The following is a 21,729-nucleotide window of genomic DNA, read 5'->3' as shown; positions in this document are numbered from 1 at the left end:
CGGTTTTGTCACTCGTACACGCCCGACTACTGTTTACTCTTGATTATAACTCGAAATTTCGGCAACCCAATTCAACCAATGTTTGGGATAATGTACAGAACAGTCAGCCAAACAAATCGTGTTATTTATTGTTAACATTGCTAGCTCTAACTAAAACATTTACACGCGTTATTATTGGAAACAATAAGATTTTTATTGTGTTTTGGAACGTTCTTCAGAAATAAAAACAACCAATATTTTAATAGAATTTACATTACATATATTTCTTGTTTTCAGCTTTTCTGCTTTTTATACACATAATGAGTTAAAATATACATCATTTTATCAGCTTTTCCTACGGTTTCCTTTACGGATCGTTTTATTTTCCCCCTCCTCTCCTCAAAACTGTTCTCACTCAATCGCCGCCAGGTTCGCTTTCAATCACCTGCTACTATAGGTTTGGCATGTTCATTCACCAACATAGTACATATTCACTATCTACACGTGAGTGATTGCAGACACTGGCTTGGTTTTTGTTTTGTTCTTCTCATTCATCATCGCCATCGGCTTTCTGTTTTTTTTTTTTTTTTTCGATGTCCTTCATACATTTTCCATTTCAACCCTTGCTTTTGCGACAATAATTATTTTTGTTGGTAATTTTGTCTTCCCGTTCCGTGTTAGTTTTTACTTCTTTTGAAATATTTTAAATGTCTTTTTGTTTTAAAAATAGCTGGCACTGGAATACTTTCTCGTTTTCTTTTTTTCTTCTTCTTAACTCTTTTGGGTTTAAGTTTAAGTTTTCGATTTCGCATCCACACTTTGCAACACTTCAACTTGAGATGGTTCAAGTATCAAACTGATATTCTTTTGTTTCATTAGCAAGAGTGCGTGTGTGTTTTGCTTCAATAGTTGCTTTTCTTTTATTTTTCTTAGTTTTTTTTGTCATTCGGAAATCACAGAATTTTTTGTTTTATAATTTTCAATTGTTTTTTTTTCTCATGTGTGTGTTTCTTCTCTGGTGAAGGTTCGCCATTTTGTCTGTCAAATTATGTGGTTTAGCTGATTTGCAAATAAAATTTAAAAGGTATGCTTGAGTATAATGGCGCGATGAGTCGACTTTGTTGGTTTTTGCGATGATTTGCGAAGCACAAGTGAGAAGTAAGCGCTGATTTGATCTTCTTTTGTTTTGATTTAATCTGTTCTATTGTTTCTCGCTAAGTAACAATCAAAAAGCCACGTTGCGTGTTTCGATGTGTGAGTGTGTGTGATATCGGTTTTGTTAGCGAGTTTGTTTAAACTCTTTGTGAGTTGTTTTTGTATTGAAAAATATATTTAAAATAAAGAAGCTAAAGTTAAAAGCACAATTTTGCGATGATTGTAAACAAGCAGTTGTCAATCTGATGTTTTCATTTGAGCTCCATTGTTCGGCGATTTTCATGCATTCGATTCAAAAATCAGTGAATCTCTTCTGTAGATTTTTTGACGTTTTGAAAAACAAAAGATACACACAAATCCTGATGGTTTGACAGCAATTGTTGTCAAACTAACGGGGTTAATTTTCCACCACTTTTACACAGCTGTGCATGGTGTTGGCTTTGATAGTGAGCGTTAGCGCTATGTAAAAAGTGACAGTTTGTCAACTGAAGAGCTGTCAAATCACCGGAGTTTAAGTTTGGTAGGGTTACTGTTTCTTCCACAAATTTGAAACAGTTGTTTTTTTTGTGTAATAAACAAGTAATAAATGAACAACAATTGAAAGCAGTTTTTAAGACAAAACACAAATTATGCTAATGGTTTTTATTTTTTATTTCTTTTTGATCAACAAAAAAAACTTTACTTAAAGCTCACAATTATTTGCATGTTCTACTCGTGTCTTGTGTTCTGATCTGATTGTTTATTTTATATTTTAAACTTCTAAAATTAAATCAGTTGGGTGCGATTTCCCCCTTCACATTTTCGCAACTTCCCTTACCTTCCACACTCTCAATGTCACATTTAAAAACTAACAATTAAAACATTTAATCATCAAGCCTTTTTCTTCCCCATGGCCCTTTTCTATACACTTTTAAATTCCATCGCTCGGCTTTCGGTTTTGTGGGTATGTTTTTAAATGTACTTTTCTTTCTGTTAAATATAATAATTTCTTTGCTTTGTCACATAATATTTTAATCGTAATTATAATAATGATAAGCACAAGTTTTCATACTATGCAATAATTAATGTGTTTGGCAATTTTACTTTTGCTCACGATTACTTAAGATTAACAATCAAGAAATTACGACTTTGTTTATGTTTGTGTATTGTGTGGGTAAGCTCAAAGTAGATTTTTTTTTATTTCCTCTGAAAAATATTTCTGCGTAGTGTTTTGTATCTGCTGATGCTTAAAACTTATCTCACTATCAAGAACTCAGTATTTTATTGTTTTAAAACAGAGTTTAAAAAAGGTCAGTTTTGAGGAGAAAATCTGATTGAATTTAATTAGATTTTTGAGTTGGAAAAGGACAGCACATTCTGTGTTTGTAGGTTAATTTTCATTTCCTAAAATTAAGGTTGTTTTGTGAGAGTGTCTTTGATTTTTATGCTTCGTTCGTACACACTTTGGAGTGGTCAAAAACAAATCTAAATCTAATTAAAACAACTTGCTTAAAAATTAACTAGATGTTGAAAACCAGTTTCATTCATTGTAAAAAACGTATCTAACCAAAAACAAAAACTAAACTTAAGCAGTAAGGTGGTTAACACATTCGCTGATCCGTCTCAAACGTCAACGTGGCCGTAATTGTTAATAAACAGTGTAAAATCACAATAATGATAAGATAAAAGAAAAACACTCAACAAGGTAAAACGATTCAACTAGCTTTGCACTAAAAACGTCTTAAACGTAGAGCTTAAAAACTAGAAACAAAAGTTGGAAAAAAAACTTGTGTAAAGTATTTGTAGCATTCTTTGTATGGATGTGCGCGCGTCCGTCCAGTTTGTCAAAGTAGGCGTTAGACGCCATTTTCGGTTGCTTCTTGCTTTTCTTCGCGAAACAAGAAAGCTAAGTCAGCTGTCAAAACGAACCAGCTCTGCGGGAAATGACAGTATTGTTCTGATAAACCGGAAGCAGTGTGCTTGTACAAGTTTGTAGGTGTGTGTTTTTACTGAGCGGATTTTTGACAGAATTGAGCGCGAAGACACATTGATTTCTTGTTTAGCTTGACAGCTGCTGTCAAGTCAATTTTCCTTCATTTTTTTCCCTCCGCCTTCGATAGATTATGTACAAACATTAGAAAACAGGCTGCTTTTGTATTTCTTGTTTTTTTAGTTTCAGTTAATTTGCCTTAGAGTCAGGATTGTCATTTAATATTACTTTTCAATTTGCTTGCCTCCCAAACTGTTTGCCAGCTGTGAGTTTGTCTTTTTGTGTTTATTTTTTAACTTTACAATTTTCTCCATTTGAATTTGCATGCTCGATTTTCTTTTTATTATAAAATTGATAAACAATCATTTTCACGCAGTGTCATTGTTCTCAGTTTCCCGGCCCTCTTTTCGCGCTTAGTAGTGAGAATTTGGCATATGTTTGTTTTGTTATTGTTTTGTTTTCACGTTCCGCTCACACTTCTGGGTGTAATGCAGTGGCACCTTAACCTGAAGGGTCCACCGCATTAGTCTTAACTCAAGTAACGATTTGCTTGTTCTCTCTGTCTCTACACACTGTTTTTAAGTTAAGGTACAACACTTTTCGTAGTTTCTTTTAGTATGAATTATTTAATTACGCTTTTATGCTCTGCTTCGACGTATGTGTTTTGTTTTCGTTAAAAAATTTACGTTTATTCAATCTTTCATTAATTTTACTTTTTTCTTGTTTTAAATACACTTTTGCTTCTAGAAAACTGATATGTTTCAACTATTATCTCATTTTCCACATTGTAATTTCTGCTTCATTTTTGTTTGTTTTCAATAACTATTCCTTTTAGGTTCCGTTTTGATTTAGCGATTCGTGGTAATACTTTTGTGTCAGCTTGCATGTGTTTGTTTTTCTTCTTCTCTTTTTGGGTTCTGTGGTTTAACCAAGTCGAACTTATCCGTAACCCAAGTGGTAACTAATCCCGATTGAAAAATATACTGTGTTATGCTTGTAAATATTTCGTGAGACGCAACGATAGAAGCGAGAAATTTGTCTAATTTTGTTCACAATCTTAGGCCACAGTTTGCTAGTGCACGGACTCGGTTTTCGTTTCTGCTACTGTTTTTCGATAAATTAAATATAGATTTTTTTTGTGTATTCTTATTATGATTGTTATTTGTCGTATTGGGAAACAAAGCAATCAATTGTCTACGAGTATTAAGTGAAGGTGGTTTGAGTTATTTTGTTATGTTTTACGCATTTCTGGTTTGTTTGAAAATTTGAATAAGAGTTTGAGTGGTTATTGTTTTGGCTAATTATTTAAGATAAATCACAACACAGAGTTTGGCGATACATTTCCGGATAGGCTTGATTTTAGTGCATCAATAGTGTAAAGTGAGGTGTAATTACACTCAACCATCCGGTGGTTGGTAACTTCTCGTTTGACACTTTTTTAAGTTTGTAGCCCGTTGATTTCACAAAGTCAAACTAAAAAGTGACGAGCTGTCACTTTTTACACGGGACTCACACATACTATCAAACAAAACGTTTGGTAGCCTGTGTAAAGAGGGTGTCGAACTAAAAAGTTACCACGTTAATTTGACAACGGTTGGTGTCAAACTATCAGGGTTTCAGTGTACTCTAGTTACAAACCGGAGCAATAAGTTGAAAAAACTGAGCATCTGGCATCCCTGCGGATTGCTGAACATCACAAGCGTCACATGTTTGAGGAACTGTCGTATTTTGCGCTATGCTTTCAAAGTTTTTCGCGACTATGTTGACAGGACAAGATGTTGATGAAAGAATCGTAACGATGCAGAAAAGTGTGCAAACCGGAAAAGTGAAAAAGCCAAAGTGTTTTTATCACCCTGAAAACGAAAAATACAGTCCACCAGCTGAAAAAGCTGGGGAATTTGGTTCTAACATTTGGTCCTATCGATACACTAAATCCCTAAGGTTGTTAGTTTGTAAACAAAGAGCGTATCCAGCTCACTTATAATGCAAACAGATCAAATCCATGGATTCAAACTGCGGATCTTTCAAGATATCACGACCCATCAGATTGACATCCCCACCTGAGTCAGCAATCACACCTCACTTACATTGTTCAACACACCTCAAGATGCACCTTTAACGTATACTTGCAACCGTAATTTCACTCGTCGTAATAGCAGATTAAGGGTAAGATATTCGTACAATGGTGTCGCTTCGTATAGATATAGAGATAAATTAACACTAAAGAAGACAAAAGTTTGAGCATTTTCAAGATTGTGGGCTTAGATCCAGCTTTTCATTCTCCTATTAGAAAAAGAAACTAATATCACAATGAATGTAGAAAAGCTAGACGGTGTTTTAAGGTTAAACCTCGCGTTTTTCTTTCAACTAGCCTCAAAATATATATTAAAATTTTCGCCTTTCCCTTTTCGATAGAAAGCTAGCGCGATGCGTTCGATTTGAGTGAGCGTGTGTTATTGCCATTTGATTCTCGAGTTAATTTGAGCTGCTTGGTTAAATCAAAAGCAAAAACATTCGCCGGATTATCAGGTCGGTCCGGTGAGTTTACCCATTTTTTTTAGTGTGGTTCGATCAATTCTTAAAAGAACACAAAATGAGTTATACCTTACTTGCTTGACTTCGTCTCCCAACTGTTGCTTTCTTCGTTCATCATTAATTTAGTGTAAAACTTTCTTTTACATGGTTTGTGAACTTTAACGTTCCAGTAGGTTTCTGTTTGGTTTAGGTTTTCACATAATATAACTTTCTAATAATAAATATATAATATATACTTTTTTCTGACACATTTCCTTCCGCTCTCTTGCTCTGGGTGCGTGAGATTTGCTGCTCTCATTCATTGTAATATTTTTTTTTGTTGAAATGTTTATAATATGGTATAGAATTAGGGACATCGATCAACACTTAAGTTCTAGGTACAACCATGTTTTTTCGTCATTTACTTATGTTCTTGTTTTTTAAGAAAGGATTAAACATTACCCTAAGTTGTGTGAGTGAGTGAGTGTGTTACTTTATCTTGCTTTCAATTAAAAAAGAATGTTATTCTTAGCCAGCATGAAATTGTTCTACATTTAAAGAGTACTTTTCTGTGTTAAATGGTTTCGTTTTTCCCGTTTACAATGCTCTCGAATGCTCTCTCTCTCTCTCTTTTGTTGTTGTTAGTTTGTTTGTCTATAATACTGGAAAGATAAAAAGTCATCTATATAGTTAGGAGAGATTTTTAAGAGAAGAACAGTTGTGGGTGATTTACTCTGTTAAGGACGATTATTAGAGAAAAACTTACGTCGTTTTGCAATGTTTATGGTTTTATGTGTTGGGTTTTCCATCTCCATCTCTTGCAATGAAACGGGCGGGGCGTGTCTCTATTTTTGGCTTCGAACGATGCTTGATGTTTGGGTTTGTTATTTTTTTTTCTTTTCATTTGTTTGCTAAAACGACTCTCTGCACCTGCTCTTTTGTTTAGTTGTCTTTGTTTAAAATCTCAGATTTCACAAAAAGGCCACGCCCAGTGTTTTTTTTTTTGATTTGCTATCGACTGTTTGATTTTTTGTCTCGCTAAAATAGTTCAAAAGAATACAAGATTTGTCAACAATTTATGCTTATACTTATTCCTAATTTTGCTATGTACAATTTACGTTTTCGAAGTGTAGAAAGTTCAACAACAAAAAGTGTACAAAAACAGTTTTTTTATCTTTTTTTTTTTTGCTCTAGCTTACGATTACAGTAGATATTGTAATATGTATATTTGTTTAAGAGTAAGTGGAAGTTTTACCTCAATGTATGCTTGTGTTTGTGTATATGGATGCTTTGATAATTTGACATTTCTTTTCGTTTGTTTACCGTCGTCTCTGTGAATCTTGTAGTGTAGTGTGTGTTTTTTTTGTTTGTTTAGCTATTCTGTGGGATCTTTCACGTATTATTTGCGTTTGTTTTAACAACCTCCGTTACAGTGATTTGCTCAGGTTTTTGTTTTATGTATCGTTTTTTTTGTATGTTGTAAAATTATGCTGTTTGTATCGTGTACCTTTGTTTGCTGAATTCTAGTCGAGGTGGCTTTCGGTTGGTATTTTTTGTTTGTTTTTACAACACTTGTAGTAGTTTTTAACATACTTTTGAAGATTGTCTCGAAGTATTCGTCTTCTGCTCTCTATCGTTCTCGGTGTGTCTTTTGTCTCGCTATGGCACAACCGCTGTCACCGTGGCTTGTGTTTACGCTGATTGCTGTGACTGTTGCTGTTGTTGTTGTTGTTGTTGTTGTTGTTGTTGTTGCTGTAACTGTTGCTGGTGAAGTTGCAGTTGATGTTGCAGCTGATCGCTTGCATCTTGCGGTCTGTGAGATTTCATGTGGGCACTGCGACTTTTTACCTTATTAAATACCCTACGGAGAAATCAATGATTTTAAGGGAGAAGGAAAAATATGTTAATTAAATTTATTGGCATTACGGCGGCTTGGGACGATGAGATCTTTGTTTGTATCGAACTGAAACGTGCATAATTTTTTGAAAAAAGTGTATTTTTTGCTTGTCAACCAAGAATGCACATCTGGCAGCACTGCCCCAAGCGAACGAAACCATGAACGTCACAACCGTCACAATTTTCTGCCTTGAATGCATGCTTGCCAAACGCGCGTTGATTTGACAGTTCTGTTTCCTTTTTTTGTTCTGGAAGTGACGCTTGGGGTGCAAACCTCGTGTAATCAAATGAAGTTTTGTTTTGAGTGAAGATTAAATCAACAACACAAATTTGTCCTAAAACGACCAGTTTGAAGAAATTTTGAGTGGAATCGCATGTTGTACATCAGTATGTAGCTGAGCTCCAGAAGGTAAACAATGAAAGAGTGATGCGATAGAGAAGAGAGCATCTTTCGTGTATTATCTTGAAAAGGGGTGACAGATTAGTGCAGCGACTGAATCCCGTTGGTTTGACAGAGTCAAAAGAAAATAGAGCTTTATGACGTTTCGCGTACGCACACTAGCGCACCATTTGATTTTGCTGGCCGGACAAAATTTAACCTCACTTTTTTTCGTGTACGTACACGCAATACATGCGCACGTAATTAACTCTATAGGCATTTGTTTTGTTTAGGTCAAGCTTTCTGACTTCTTAAAAGAAGATATGACATGTTTTGAACAGATTAAGTGGTTTCAATACAAGCAAACGCGTCCCACCCTCCCAAAGCGTTCGCCACGAGTTCACACGGTTTGTTAGTGTTGGGTTAGTTTGGATCGCCGTATTGGTACAATACGCCTACTATGCGCTCTAATATACGTATTGAAGAAATAATGGGACGCATCACACAAATACACTGACATAAGAAGCGGCATTGTTGTTTGGAACTAGAGTTTTTCTTTGTTTTCTGTTGTTTCGAATTTTGTTTGTCGCTAGGCTAGCAAACACGTGCGCCACTACTGTTTCAACACACATACAAACAACCACACACACACACACTGACTGAGAAAGGTAGGATCGGGACAGGAGAGACAGGACAGGAAAGTTTCTGGCGTTCAGCTTAACCTACAAGGTGTGTGTACGTACACGGTAGTGTTGGTGAGATCCCTAGCCTGGTGGAGACGTGTAAGTGTTGTGATTGTTCTATGAAACGAGACGGCACGGAAAGTACGATTAAAAGAACTACTACTTGGCCGGACGAACACACGCGTTACACAAATACATTCTCGCTAGGAAACACAACGATAGCATTGTTTACTGTATTTTGTTTTGTTTTGTTTGTTTTGTTAGCAGCTGGCAGCTGCTGCTATTCTGTGTATTTTAATTTATATGCAAACTCAAGTGGTAACGAAAAAGAAGAAACGGAAACTAAAACAGTAAACGAAACGCGCAACGTTGAAACTATTGTTTATTTGTGTAACTGTGTAACTGCACGACTGCGTGTGTGTGAACTCTTTTTTCATGGCTTTTTTTCTGCTCTAATAACGGAACATTTACTGGGGTGATCTTACTTGCCGCACACCTTGCAGGGATAATCATCCTTTGTCGGTATGAGGTTAGGGTTAATAGTGGGGTTACCAGCGGTGGTAGTACTCAAGAAATTACCATTTTGCAACGTGCCGCTCACGTGGCCTGCCGAGCGTCCGATACAGTGAATACGGATGTGACCATGCAGCGCGGCCTTGGACGAGAAGCTCTGCGAAAACAAAGAGAGTTGTAGGAGGCACCGTGCTGGTTATTGTTCTCCACTTACCGCCGAACAGTCGGGAACTTCGCAAACGTGTGGCCGCACGTCGCTGCCGGTGTTGATCGTCGGTTGGCCAGTTCCAGTAGCCGTCTTGACCACTGCGTTGGGTGGCGTGGCGGTGTATCCGATGTGGTCCAGCAGCAGGTCGTCCGGGCTGGCGTTCAGGTTGATGAACTTCATCGAGTTGTTTCCGTGCTGCAGCAGATGGGTGGTCTTGTAGTCGACGCAAAGCTTCTTCCAGAAGTAGTACAGCTGGACGCAGTCACCGGTCGTTTTGGCGGGAAGCAGCTCGTTGGTTATTCGGCAAAAGTCCTTTCCGTAGAGTTCCAACCCGCGGATGAACTGTTCCATTTCGTCGGGTGACCAATGGCGGTGGATAGCGGTCGGAGGAGTTTGCAGCAGGTTTAGGATGGCGATGTGAACTTCTCCTTGGGCTTCCAGCAGTGATCGGAGCGCGTTCTCCTCCGAGTGGCAGCCGAGAGGAACGGCTGAAGAGCGGGAAAGCTCAACGAAGCGGGCGATCTGTTGATCGTTTTGGGCTACCGTTGGATCCCATAGCTGCTGATCTAGGTGGTGACTTAGATTATGGTAGCTGGGACTGCTGCCGTAGCAGTCCGGAATGGTGGCCTGGTAGTCGTGGCCGATGTTGATGCGCGGTCGAATCGGGAGTGGTGGTTCGCTGAAAATGTCCGAGGTGTCGTCTACGGTCGAGTCCGATCCGGACTGGTTCACCAGGCTTGCGGCAACCTGGGTGTAGAGTCCGGGAGCGGTCCGGCCCGGATTCAGCATCGGCTGTGGAGTGTAGTGCGTAACGGGAACCGCGGTTGTAGACTTCCGCAGCTTGGAGTGGTAGATGGGTGACTTGCGGACGACTATCGGTGTCGTGGGTAGCATCGCGGCCGACCTTTTCCGGAGGAGCGCGTGCTGGAGCTTCGGCGAGCTGCTGCTGCAGTTGCTACTGCTGGATGAGATGCTGCTCGGGCTGAGAAATACCGAGTCACCGGGGTTGTCTTTTGGAATTTGCTCTGTTTGTACGGTAAGTGGAATTTTTGCGTTGGTATCACTGACGCCGACCTGGGCGTCCGCTTCAGTTTTGAGTTTTTTGGCACTCGGTGGTGAGAAGGTACTGCTGTTGTTCTGCGACAGAACCTGCTGTTGCTGCTGCTGCAGCAGCTGTTGCTCGAAGAGAAACTTCTGGTGCTGGCGATGGGCAAAGTCCTTGGGCGAGGACGATAGCAACGGATCGTCCGAGTTTGGCATCATCTGAGATTGTAGCGAGGACAAGCCGTTCAGATAGTACAGGTCAATGTCCGCTTCAGCGATGACGACGTCCTCATCGCTGGGAAGCACCTCTTCCAGGGCTTCCTTGACCTCTTCCGCGCTGGACATGGTAGCAGAGAAAACGCGTTGGACAGCGGCGAGGAAGCACTGCGGGTTTCGTTGATGAACGCCTGCGCTTCGTCCAGGAAGTCCAGGTTGATTTTAGACGCCGGATCTTCCTGAGCGCCTCCACTGCCCGAGGAAGTGGACCGCGTGTTGGATGACTTGTTGTTGGCCATTACGGGAGATTCTTCGGAGAAAAAGTTGTCTTCGGTTTTGAACAGGTCGTGACAGTGATCGTCGAGGATGTTTTTGCTGTTCCGGAAGAGGTCGGCATTCTCGTCGAGGAGTTCGTTTTTCAGCGCTAGGATCTTTTCGTCGCTGAGCTTGCCCTCTTGCCGTCGGTTTTGAAGAAGCCATCGTCGAGAAAGTTGGTGGACGAGTTGCGCTTGTCATCGAAGAAGGAGCCGGCATCGGAGAAGTGACGGGAATCGTCTAGGAACGGTGATGCCTGAGCGGCCGGTTCATGGGAAGCCGGCGGAGTTGGATAGGCTAGCGGGGATGGGAGTGGTGAGTTGGAGGATTGGCTGGTTGGGGGATCGGTGGAATTGTTGGTTATTACCGCGTTCGAGGAGGAGGAGGTGGAGTTACCGTAAAGGACAAAGTCCTTGGAATGGAGAGCGCTGAACTCGGCCAAGCTCTCCGGGAGGGGCGAGTCCAGCACGGCTTGGAGCTGCCGTGAGGGGGTAAAGTTCTGCTCGTTGATCGCGGTAGAGTAGTCGGAAAGGGACGCTATTTCGTCGAGCTGCTCCGTCGAGGAGGCGGAGTCCTGCAGCAGCTGGATCGAGTCAACGGCCTGCAAAAGCATGGTCGTATCGCTAACACTGTACACGTCGTTATCGCTAAAGAAGGCCGCAGCACCGGTGGCGTCGGTAGAGTAGGCTAGAGTGAACACGTCCGCACTGCCGGAAGGCGCTTGTGATATAGTGAGTGAGAGGGGCGTGGCGTCGGAACTGATCACCGGAGTCGAAGGATTGCTGCTGGAGGTCGCAGATGAGCCGTTGTTGTTGTTGGTGCCGATGGTCAGCGCTAGGGGCGGCGTGGACGGTGCGCTGGTTAAGGCGTTTGCAGGTAACACCACGGTTCGCGTAGCTGAAGGCGACTGCTGCTGTGTCGTGGTGATGGCCAGCTGGCCAGGATCGGAACAGGTACGCTTGACGGCCACCTTGGTGCCGCGTTTTAACAGCTCGATCAGCGTGGCGTCCTTGACTTCGGCCGCCGTCGACATCGTGGTGATGGCCTTTGCCGGGTTGATGATCTGGGTGGTTCCGTTCTGCGTTGACACGATGGCGACCGTGCCGGGCTTGGGCGATAGCAACGCTTCGCTGGCTTCCAGCAGTCGTCGCGCGGTCAACGGCGGTGCCGGCACCACGAACGAACCCTTCAACAACAGATTCTACAGTTATCAAACATGGGAGAGTTCAACGAGATTAGAACACCAAACACCGAGAACATCCAGGCTACACGACTTACCTTCAGATCCTTGCTGCGCTTGTTGATGATCTTCTCCTCGATAAGCGCTCGCACGCCCACGCTGGCCGTCTGCAGCGGCGGTCCGGTGTGCTCCTTCTTATCACATTTCTTCGTTTCGGAGTCCTTCTTGAAGTAGCCGCCGTGCAGTCGCATGTGGCCGTTCAGGGCCGGGATGTTCTTGAACTTGCGGTGGCACAGGTTGCACTCGACTGGTTTCTGGTCGGCTTTGGCGACCGCGGCGGCGACGTTTGCTGGGGAAGCGGCCGATGACGGCGTTGGAGCTGGGGTGGTGGTTGATGGCGGTGGTTGGGCGCTGCTGGTAACACTGGCGGGTTCTACCGGAGGGACGCTGGGAGTAGGCGCCGGTGCTGAAGCCTGGGTTGTCGGAGTGTTGGTCGTAGGACTGGGCGTGCTGGACGTGGTTGTCGTGGTCACCTTGTTCTGGCTCAGTTGGAGCTGTTGGAGAGACAGAGGTCGGGGACATAGTTTAGAGCTGTGCACATCTTTGTCGTTTAGACAGAACTTCTGAGGCGCGGAACTAAAAAGGCTCCTTAACCTCACTTTTTTTTCGTGTACGTACTCGCAATACATGCGCACGTAAATAACTTTATAGAGTTATCTACGTGCGCATGTATTGCGTGTACGTCTACGAAAAAAATGAGGTTAAATTTTGTACCGTCCAGCAAAACAAATGCCGTGCTAGTGTGCGTGAGAACGGGCTTAGATAACTTTTATAGAGCTATTTAAGCCTACTCTCACGCACACTAGCATACTATTTGTTTTGCTGACGGGTACAAAATTTAACCTCAATCTTTTTCGTGTACGTACACGCAATACATGCGCACGTAGATAACTCTATGGAATTTAAAGTTCCAAAACAACTTGAGTAGGTAAGCAAGAACAAAACAGATTAAACCTGCTGCTAAAAAACACCGAAGTTGTAAGTAAATTGTAAATGGTAGGGAACCGTTCAATCAATATTGACGTAGAACAAATCCAAGATGACGTCGTCTATTACTTTCAAATGTTAGGAAAAGAAACCTAAAAAGAAGAAAAGATCCAGATCCGAAACAGATTCTGACTTATTTGTGTATAAAGTTGATGTTTGCTAAGGGTAAAATTCCACAAATTTTTAGACATCCAATCACGAGTTGATGAAATACCAAGATAAAATCTAATTGGGCCGAGTCGAACGTTTGCGGAATCATGCGAAAATAAAATCCCACTAAAATTGAAATGAATTCCCGCAAAACGTCCACAAACAACCACATCCCCTAACCAAACACACCCACCCATATAGCCATCAAATCAGTCGACGGCATGGCGAAAAATTGACGCTGGAAAGAGGCTTTTCAGTCGAATAATTTCGATATTGCCGTCTCCGCAGCAGCCTCCACCCGGACGCCGGAGTCCGAAGAGCCAATCAACCAATTGACGTGGCGGCAGGTAGGCCTAGGAGTGTAGTGTAGGGCCATCATCACGGGCTCAAGGATGAAAAATCGATAAATTGTTGAAAAATGCCGACCAAAGGCTTCAACGAAGAGTAGGAGGCTGTGCCAATTGCGCACAGTGGGCTGGACGTCAAAAGGAGTCTCGGACCGAAGAATGACAGAAAATTGTAGAATCTTGTGGCGGCCAAGCTATCATCCGGTGCTAGGACTTGTTCGTGTGGGTGTAGATTTGAGATTTTCTGACCGATTTCTCAAACAAAGTGACCCACCGTGTCACGTTAAGAGCTTTTTCGTAGTCAAACCTATGGAAATTGCCGGTGCTACCGGCAACGGTAATTAAAAATTCAATTAATTGGCCTCGTTTCCTCAGGTGAACCCCCGTTCCTTCACATGAATGCCCTTCTGCAGCACTCTTTCGATGGCCAATATTGGGGCTGGCCCTTTTTTTCGTCGATCTCTGGGCCTTAAAAGATAAAAGTGCCCCCCGACCAGAGCACTCTTATCAATGTCCATTCACTTTCATCTTTATTAATAACCGGTCGTAAATCTTGGCCTTTGCACGTGCAGCCCAAGGTGGCGCCGGTGCGATTGGATTCGGAAGACGACCTCCACCTGGCCAGGGCGAGGGGTCCTCGGTGAAGTGGCATCATTCATTTTCATTTGCGCGAACGAGAAAGACGAGGGGAAGGGGCGGGGCATAAATTGCCCTGCGGGTCTTCAATAATTTGATGGAAAATGAAAATTTGTGCTTTCACTTGTTGTTTTTTTTTGCCGGAGAGTGAAAGATGGGTGCTTAAGATTATGCGTATCCTCTGGCAGCGTGTATGTGTTAGAATGGGTGAGGGGGGGAGGGGGTAAAAGTTGTCAGATTTATTTCAATTAACTGAACATTTGTCTTGCGAAACGGTGTACCCCTCGGTGCCGGAGTATCTGGCGGCTTTTAATTTGAGAATAATTTTTATGAGCCTCGCTCGAGGCGATTTGCACGTGCCAACAATATGATAACAAATGGATTAGTTGTCTGTGAGTTGCTGTAGAAGCTTGTATTCAATATATTGCCCATTTCGAGAATTTATCACTTTTGGCGTCCCACAGAGGGGTATGAGGCATGACAGATCCAATGTTAATTTCTATTTAGTTAAATTGAACTTCAGCTGTCAACTTGGGTTATGTTAGGAAATTCTACAAAAACTGTTCAAACTCATGACTATTCCTTACTTAAGCGTGTACTTGGTTTTGACAGCGCATGAAAAGAGGTGCGTGCTAGGGTGCGTGTTTATGTTTACGCTGTGGAGAGTTGAGAGTGAACGTTTGGCGCGGAAGTGTGAGTGTGAGTGTGATTGAATTGTGCTGGAACCGGTTGGCGGAATCTGGAACAGGACACGACGGAAGCGGATATGACAGGGTGGCCACCAGATTTGGATTTTCAATTTCCCGGTTTTTTCCCGGTTTTCTTCCGAGGCCAGAAGGAATTTTTTTATATAGTTTTAAATCAAATTACAATGTTTTTTTTTTTTTATAGACTGACGTTAGTATCAAAGTACTTTTTGAACACATACACAACATATTTCTCAAGAATGCTTTCAAATTGAGTACAAAAAGTAAGTAAGTTGTAAACGAAGCCGTTTTTATTAGTTTTCAATCCAAACCCCTTATTTTCATAATGCTTGTGATTTTTAATCTCCATGCTCCACTATTTTCTTAACCCAAAATCAATAAAAATCGTTTCATATTAAATTAGATAATTACATAAATTATTACTGAAAGAAGAAAATAGCATTTACAATGCATCAAATGGGTAGAAAAGATTTGCAAAAGACAACAACATTTATGCAAATGATCTTCAGTTTTCATTGAAAGAGCTTTTTTAAATTCAAGAAGAACGATTCTTCCAAGAATAAGCAATTTCTTGGAATTTATTTTGTGTATTATAGTACCAAAATTATGTGCATCATCAGTCCATACAAATACAATTTGGCAGCAGTGCAGAGAAAGTGCCATATATTTAAAAAATCGGTACCTTTAGTATCTTCGGCAAGTTTTTAGGTATTGATAGGATGAATTCTAGAAAAAATGTAACTGTCAAAAAAACTCATAGTTGGCCTGTACTTTAACCCCTCGTCGCAACTCCCAGCTCGCGCAAACATAAACACACGCAGAAAAATAAGGCATATTTGAATCAACAAAACGTTTTGTTGATTTGAAAATCATGATTTTTGTTGAATCAACGCTTAACGTCAAAGCAGCTTTTTCAAAACAATAAAAGACTTTTGTGGAATTGAGAAAATCAAGGTTTGTTTCAACGCAAAATCGGCGTTGATTATATTCAACAAAAATTTTGTTGATTCAAACCTCGTACAGGCTGATTCTACAAAACATTTTTCTGCGTGCATAATTCCCGATACATCCTTTGTATGAGCCGTGCCAAATTTATTACAAATAAGTTATGCACGGACATGAAAAAGAAAAAATAAACATGTGTGCATGTTTTCAAATTTTTGAGCAACACAAATTATTGACCGTGCTGCGATTTTCTGAACAACAAAACCGAAACAGTCGAAATTGAGAATTTTCAGATGAGAATTAAATAAAACCCAACAAAAACTCAATTTTTGTGTTGATGTACACAGCAAAAAAATCCGATGGTAAAATCGCATGCAAAAGCATGCACATCACCTTCGTCAAAATAAACACTTAATATTACACACTGCATGTACAATTTGTTATTTTAAAATATCTGAAAATTTTATTCAAAATTTAAATTACAATTTTAAAATAAATTTTAAGAGAAAGATATTTTTTTCAAATGTTTTAAATTTGAATACAATTTGATAGGCATTTATCTGTTAATTCAATTCAATTCAATTAGTTTTTATTAGTAAATAATCAATTCACAATATCGTAATTTTATAACCTAATAGAGTTTTGGAGTACCTTTCAACTATGATTTGTACTATAGTTCATTTTGATGTAATTGGATATTCTCCAAATAACTATACAAAAATATCTTAAATACCAAATATTTCCGACATTTTTAAATTATACAAAAGTACTCAAATTTGATTTAAAAACACAATCACAAAGTTTCATAGCAATTTGTCCTTAATAATTTATTTGACTAAGAAAGCCAAAAATCATCTTATAAAATACTACTAATAACAATTTTATTTTCTTACTTTTAACATCAAATTCGAGTTCTGCGACTTAATTTTAGTCACTATTAAATTTAAAAATGCATTTTTTTCAATATTTGATCTCAGACAATTTAGCTGCATCTTGGGTTCACAAATGTTAAATCATTTTAAAGTAGTTTATGGGTTATGCTTAAGCTCGACAATCAAAAATATGACAACTTATTTTTTTTTAGTGATTCGATTATCCGAAGTGAAATTTTTCCGAGGCCTTCGGATAATTGAGTTTGGACTGTATTATTATTTTTAACGGCGCACATCAAGCAGAGCTTTTTGCACCACGATTTTTGGTGAGCACATATTTGTATCTTCAAAATTATGGGAACTATCGGTATAATGTTTTATTCATCCCCTAAAGTACAGTCTACAAAAAAATAAAGCAGATTTTCACTATTTCTACAATCATGTTGTTGTAGGGTTAAATCCGTAAGTTTGACACTTTTGGAATAAGAAGACAAAAACTTCCTTGGCTGCCAAGTTCGCCAAAGAAAAATATCATGGAATACTCAACAGAAAAAAAAACATCCAAAGCCTAGTAGCTTGAGTCTATTACACAAATTTAAACATTATTTTCCCGAATTTTTCATTTAGAATAACTAGCATAATATTCTAATAAAGAAAAGTACACATTGAATCTAGCATTGAATTCATTTAAGAGGAATTTGTCGAATTTTAACTAAACTTCAAATATTTTCCCGGTTCGTCAGTCGAATTCCCGAGTTTTCCCGGTTTTCTCCCGGTGGAATAAATTTCCCGGGTTTTTCCCGGTTTTCCCGGTTTTTTCCCGAGGTGGCCACCCTGGGATATGAGGTCAGTGGGTGGTTGGAAGGTTGCAATATGCATTATTTTTAACTCAAATCGAAGCACGAATCAAAAGTTTTAACATTATATGAAATTTGTTCTTCCATCCATAAACCACGTGGACAGTTTTTAGTTTTTATTAATTGCCTAAATTTTGATGACCTGGCAACACTGCGCTGATATTGCTTTTACGTCGATTTTAAACGTTCTTCCAGAACTAATTTCGCTATCCTAACAAAATCTTTTCCGCACCAACTATCCTCGCTCCTGTTTCTATCGTGGGCGTTCAAAAAGACTTCCCACAGGAGATCGTTAGGCAAGTTATCCCGGAGTGTCATCTTGTCACCTGTCCTGCCAGAGCCGAGGCGGCCTTTATTTCCAGACCATTATTGTCAGCACTTTCCCCGGACCATTTTTCCTTTCTCAGGGCACGTTTTCCAGCTCGTGGCGCGAAACCTTTAGCAGTTTCATTCAGGTGTCTTCATATCGATTATTGTGAATCTTCTTTTCCGGGGAAGCAAACTTGGACAGTGATTGAGGACAATGTGAAATTGTTATAAACAATTTTATAATTTTTTTTACCACTCAAAATTAGGAAATTCAGCGTATTATTGCTATTTTTCCTATTGTTGAAAAAAAAAACTAAAAATGAACATTTTTGTATTTTTAAAAATAACAATACTGGCAACACTGTCCTACACCGTCTCCAGGACCTATTCATCGCTTGCCACGACGCGGAACGGAGACACAAGATATGAACTGGCACCCATTTAATGAAATGAGGGCAATTTGGTCCTCGAGCCTTGGCCGGATATCTTTCCTGGGCCTCCAGAAGGGGAAGAAAAAAAGTGAAATTTTGCAGAATAAAAAAAAAGAAGAATCTGCCACCATCACGACCCAACTGTTACGATAATGGGTTACAGAGAGGCGGCGCGGTGGGGGCCAATCTGGAGTGATTCAGGGAGGGAGAGAAAGCTGCCCCCTATTAATGGACCCCGGATAATGATCCAATCAGATCGGTAGTAAATTAATTAACGGAAATAACCAGGTCGTTTCCGAGAACTGGCGAGAAAGGCTCGCGGAAACGGATAGTTTGGTTGGTTGCGGAGAGAAATTGAGGTTCCGTGGTGGGAAAAATGATCCCATTAGCAGGAGAAACGACAGGGGGGTAGGGATTTTCCGATTTGACAGCGAAATTGTTAATTGGGTATCGTGTTTTGATGAGGGTTAACTTGATGACAGATTGGCAATGGCAGTGACGGATTCGGCTAGGAAGTACACTGGCTTATTTCAGTTGGAGTTCGAAAATTTAATCAGAAGAAACTGTTTTTAAATATTTCTGGACATGCCTAAGCCCTCCTAAATATACTGATTTTTCTTGCAGAATATTATTCAATCTTCATTAAACTTCTAGAATATTTCTGATTCTAATTCAATCCTCTGAAATCTTCTAGAGCTATTTTTTAAAAATATTTCTAGAAGATGTTTGTATGCTTCAAAATGTTCTTCATCCTTAATGAAACTTTTATAATCCATCTGAATTTTATTGAACCTTATGTAATCATCCAAAATGTTCTAAAATCTCTCAAAATATACTTAAACATCTAGAGTAATATTAAATCCTCCAATTATTATTGTACACCGTCATCAGGGGTGAGATTGGGTCATACAAAAATGCTAAAATTTGTATGACCCAATCTCAACCCTACATTCTACAAAAACTGTTCAAACTCATGAAAACCCAAGTGTAGGGTTTTCGTCTTTCAAATAAATGTATAAACAATATAAATATATCCAGGTTTTTAAGCGAAGATGGCGCTCGAATGGTGAACGCCCGAATTGTCAAAATCGCGCAGTAGCACCAACATTAGAAAAAAAATATGGCTGTCATGCTATGGCACACTTGTTCCGTAATGTTGGTACCACTGCGTGATTTTGACATTTCGGGCGTTCACCATTCGAACGCCATCTTCGCTTAAAAACCTCGATTGATCGGGTAGTAATAACCCGAAACAGACTATTCCTTACTTAAGGGAAATACTAAAAAATTACACAAAACTACGTATTTTAGAAAAAATACTCAAAATTTCAGTTTTTACAATATGGGTATCGAACGATCGGGATTTTGTCATATATTTCGAATGTATAAACAATATTTTTTGAAAATACTAAAAATTTTCACAAAACAACTTATTTACGAAAAAACCTAAAATTTTAGTTTCTACTATAAGGGTATCAAACGATCGGGATTTTTTCATACATTTCGAATGTAATAACAACATTTTCAGGAAATACTAAAAAATTTGTGTAATACTCAAAATTCAAGTTTTTACAATATGGGTGTCAAACGATCAGGATTTTTTCATACATTCCGAATGTAATAAATTTTTTTTTGAAAAAACTCAAAATTTTCTTAAAACTACGTTTTTTTGAAAAAATACTCAAAATTTCAGTTTTTACTATGTGGGTATCCAACGATCGGGATTTTTTTATACATTTAGAATGTAATAAGAACAATTTTTGAAAATACTAAAAATTTTCACAGAACTACATACAAATGTATAAAAAAATCCCGATCGTTTGATACCCATATTGTAAAAACTGAAATTTTGAGTATTTTTTTCGAAAATACGTAGTTTCATGAAAATGTTGAGTAATTTCAAAAAATGTTGTTATTACATTCGAAATGTATGAAAAAATCCTGATCGTTTGACACCCATATTGTAAAAAATTAAATTTTGAGTATTTTTTTTAAATGCGTAGTTTTGTGAAAATTTTGAATGTTTAAAAAAAAGATTTATTATTCGAAATGTTTAAAAAAACTGATCATTTGAAACCCATATTGCAATAACTATATATTTTTGGTTTCTTTAGAGAATAAAATGCATTTTCAAAATATAGGAAAAATACGTATTTTTTGTGTATTTAATGGATAGCTGACATCATCCCGATTCCAGAACACTGTAATTCTGGAGTTTTTTTTGAAAAGGTCCAATAAACCAAATTTCCAGTTTTTGCTTTTTGGGTGTTTTTACAACCGCCTTGAGTCAGGGGTATTAAAAAACACCCAAAAAGCAAAAATTGAAAATTTGGTTTATTGGTCCTTTTCAAAAAAAACTCCAGAATTGTTTTATGTTTGCATGATTTTTCATACGATTATAGCCAACGTCTCCCATATAGCCAAAGTCCCATAAGCTCTGTGCCTCGGTTATGCACGCCTCGGTTTTGCATCCCCCATATGCGGTGCTAAACCGAGGCATGTCTGTATAAATTATATAATACTCCTAGATACATAATGAATTTAGAATACATGTGAACAACTGTGAATTTTCGTTAGTATTTTTCAGGAAATTTCTAACTTCTACAGAATATAATTAAATATTCGAGAATATACCATGAATCTTCCATTTCTCAGGTATGAAAGTGTTTGCCAAAAATCAGAAAATTACAATGTTCAAAAGCGTACGTGTCGAGTACCCACAAAACCGCTGTCAATCACCAGTCAACACGTCAATCTGCAAATTGCGTGCCTTTTATGGAAACCCCGTTTCTTTGCTTTACAGTGCGACCAGAAATTTTCTCCAAAATCAATCCAATTTGCAAATTTACTTTCAGCAACGTACGGGTAACGTATTTGCCCACACAGACTTACACACACACACTCGAGTCAAGTCAACATTAGAATTTATGTTTGTTCCGGTCAAACAAAGGCGCGTTTGTATTTTCCAACCATGCCGGATTTGCAGGTCCTTCTCCGGGGTTGTGACGAAGAAAGGTTCGGAGAGGTTACATCCATTCTCCGCCACACTCAAGCACAAACATAATTTTCTAATGGCATTCAGTCGAGGAGCTGGAACATGGGGTTACATTGAGCCAAACACCATAATGAATGGCTTTCATTTGGCAACAATGGTCTTGTTTGCGCCCAGGCACGCCAGCTCATTGGGCCCATAATTCAATTGTAACTTATCTATTCAATCGGAGACTCGGAGTGTGTCCGTCAATCCCTGGGACTCTGTCGTTTGCCAAGAACGCCTTTGGCCACATGAAAAGCTTCTTTGGGGCTTTGAACGGACGACTGTCTTTCATCAAGTTTTGGGGGAGGTAGGGCCTTGCTGGCTGTGACGATAAGTGACA

General features: G+C 39.4%; 1 protein-coding gene across 1 annotated transcript in view; it reads right to left on the bottom strand.

Moving 5' to 3' along the window:
• Positions 1 to 236: 236 nt before the first annotated feature.
• The window catches only part of LOC6038022 (serine-rich adhesin for platelets), a 330,641-nt gene continuing 309,148 nt past the window's right edge, over positions 237 to 21,729 (bottom strand). Inside the window, 6 exon segments of the mRNA XM_038249661.1 lie at positions 237 to 7,478; positions 9,061 to 9,245; positions 9,303 to 10,696; positions 10,699 to 11,016; positions 11,019 to 12,072; positions 12,150 to 12,605. Of these exon segments, the coding sequence (XP_038105589.1) occupies positions 7,310 to 7,478; positions 9,061 to 9,245; positions 9,303 to 10,696; positions 10,699 to 11,016; positions 11,019 to 12,072; positions 12,150 to 12,605 (3,576 nt within the window). The 3' untranslated portion in view covers positions 237 to 7,309.

Source organism: Culex quinquefasciatus, chromosome 1, assembly GCF_015732765.1.
Source record: "Culex quinquefasciatus strain JHB chromosome 1, VPISU_Cqui_1.0_pri_paternal, whole genome shotgun sequence".
NCBI classification, from domain to species: domain Eukaryota; kingdom Metazoa; phylum Arthropoda; class Insecta; order Diptera; family Culicidae; genus Culex; species Culex quinquefasciatus.
Note: the sequence above shows the minus strand (reverse complement) of the source record. Positions and strands in the feature narration are given on the sequence as shown.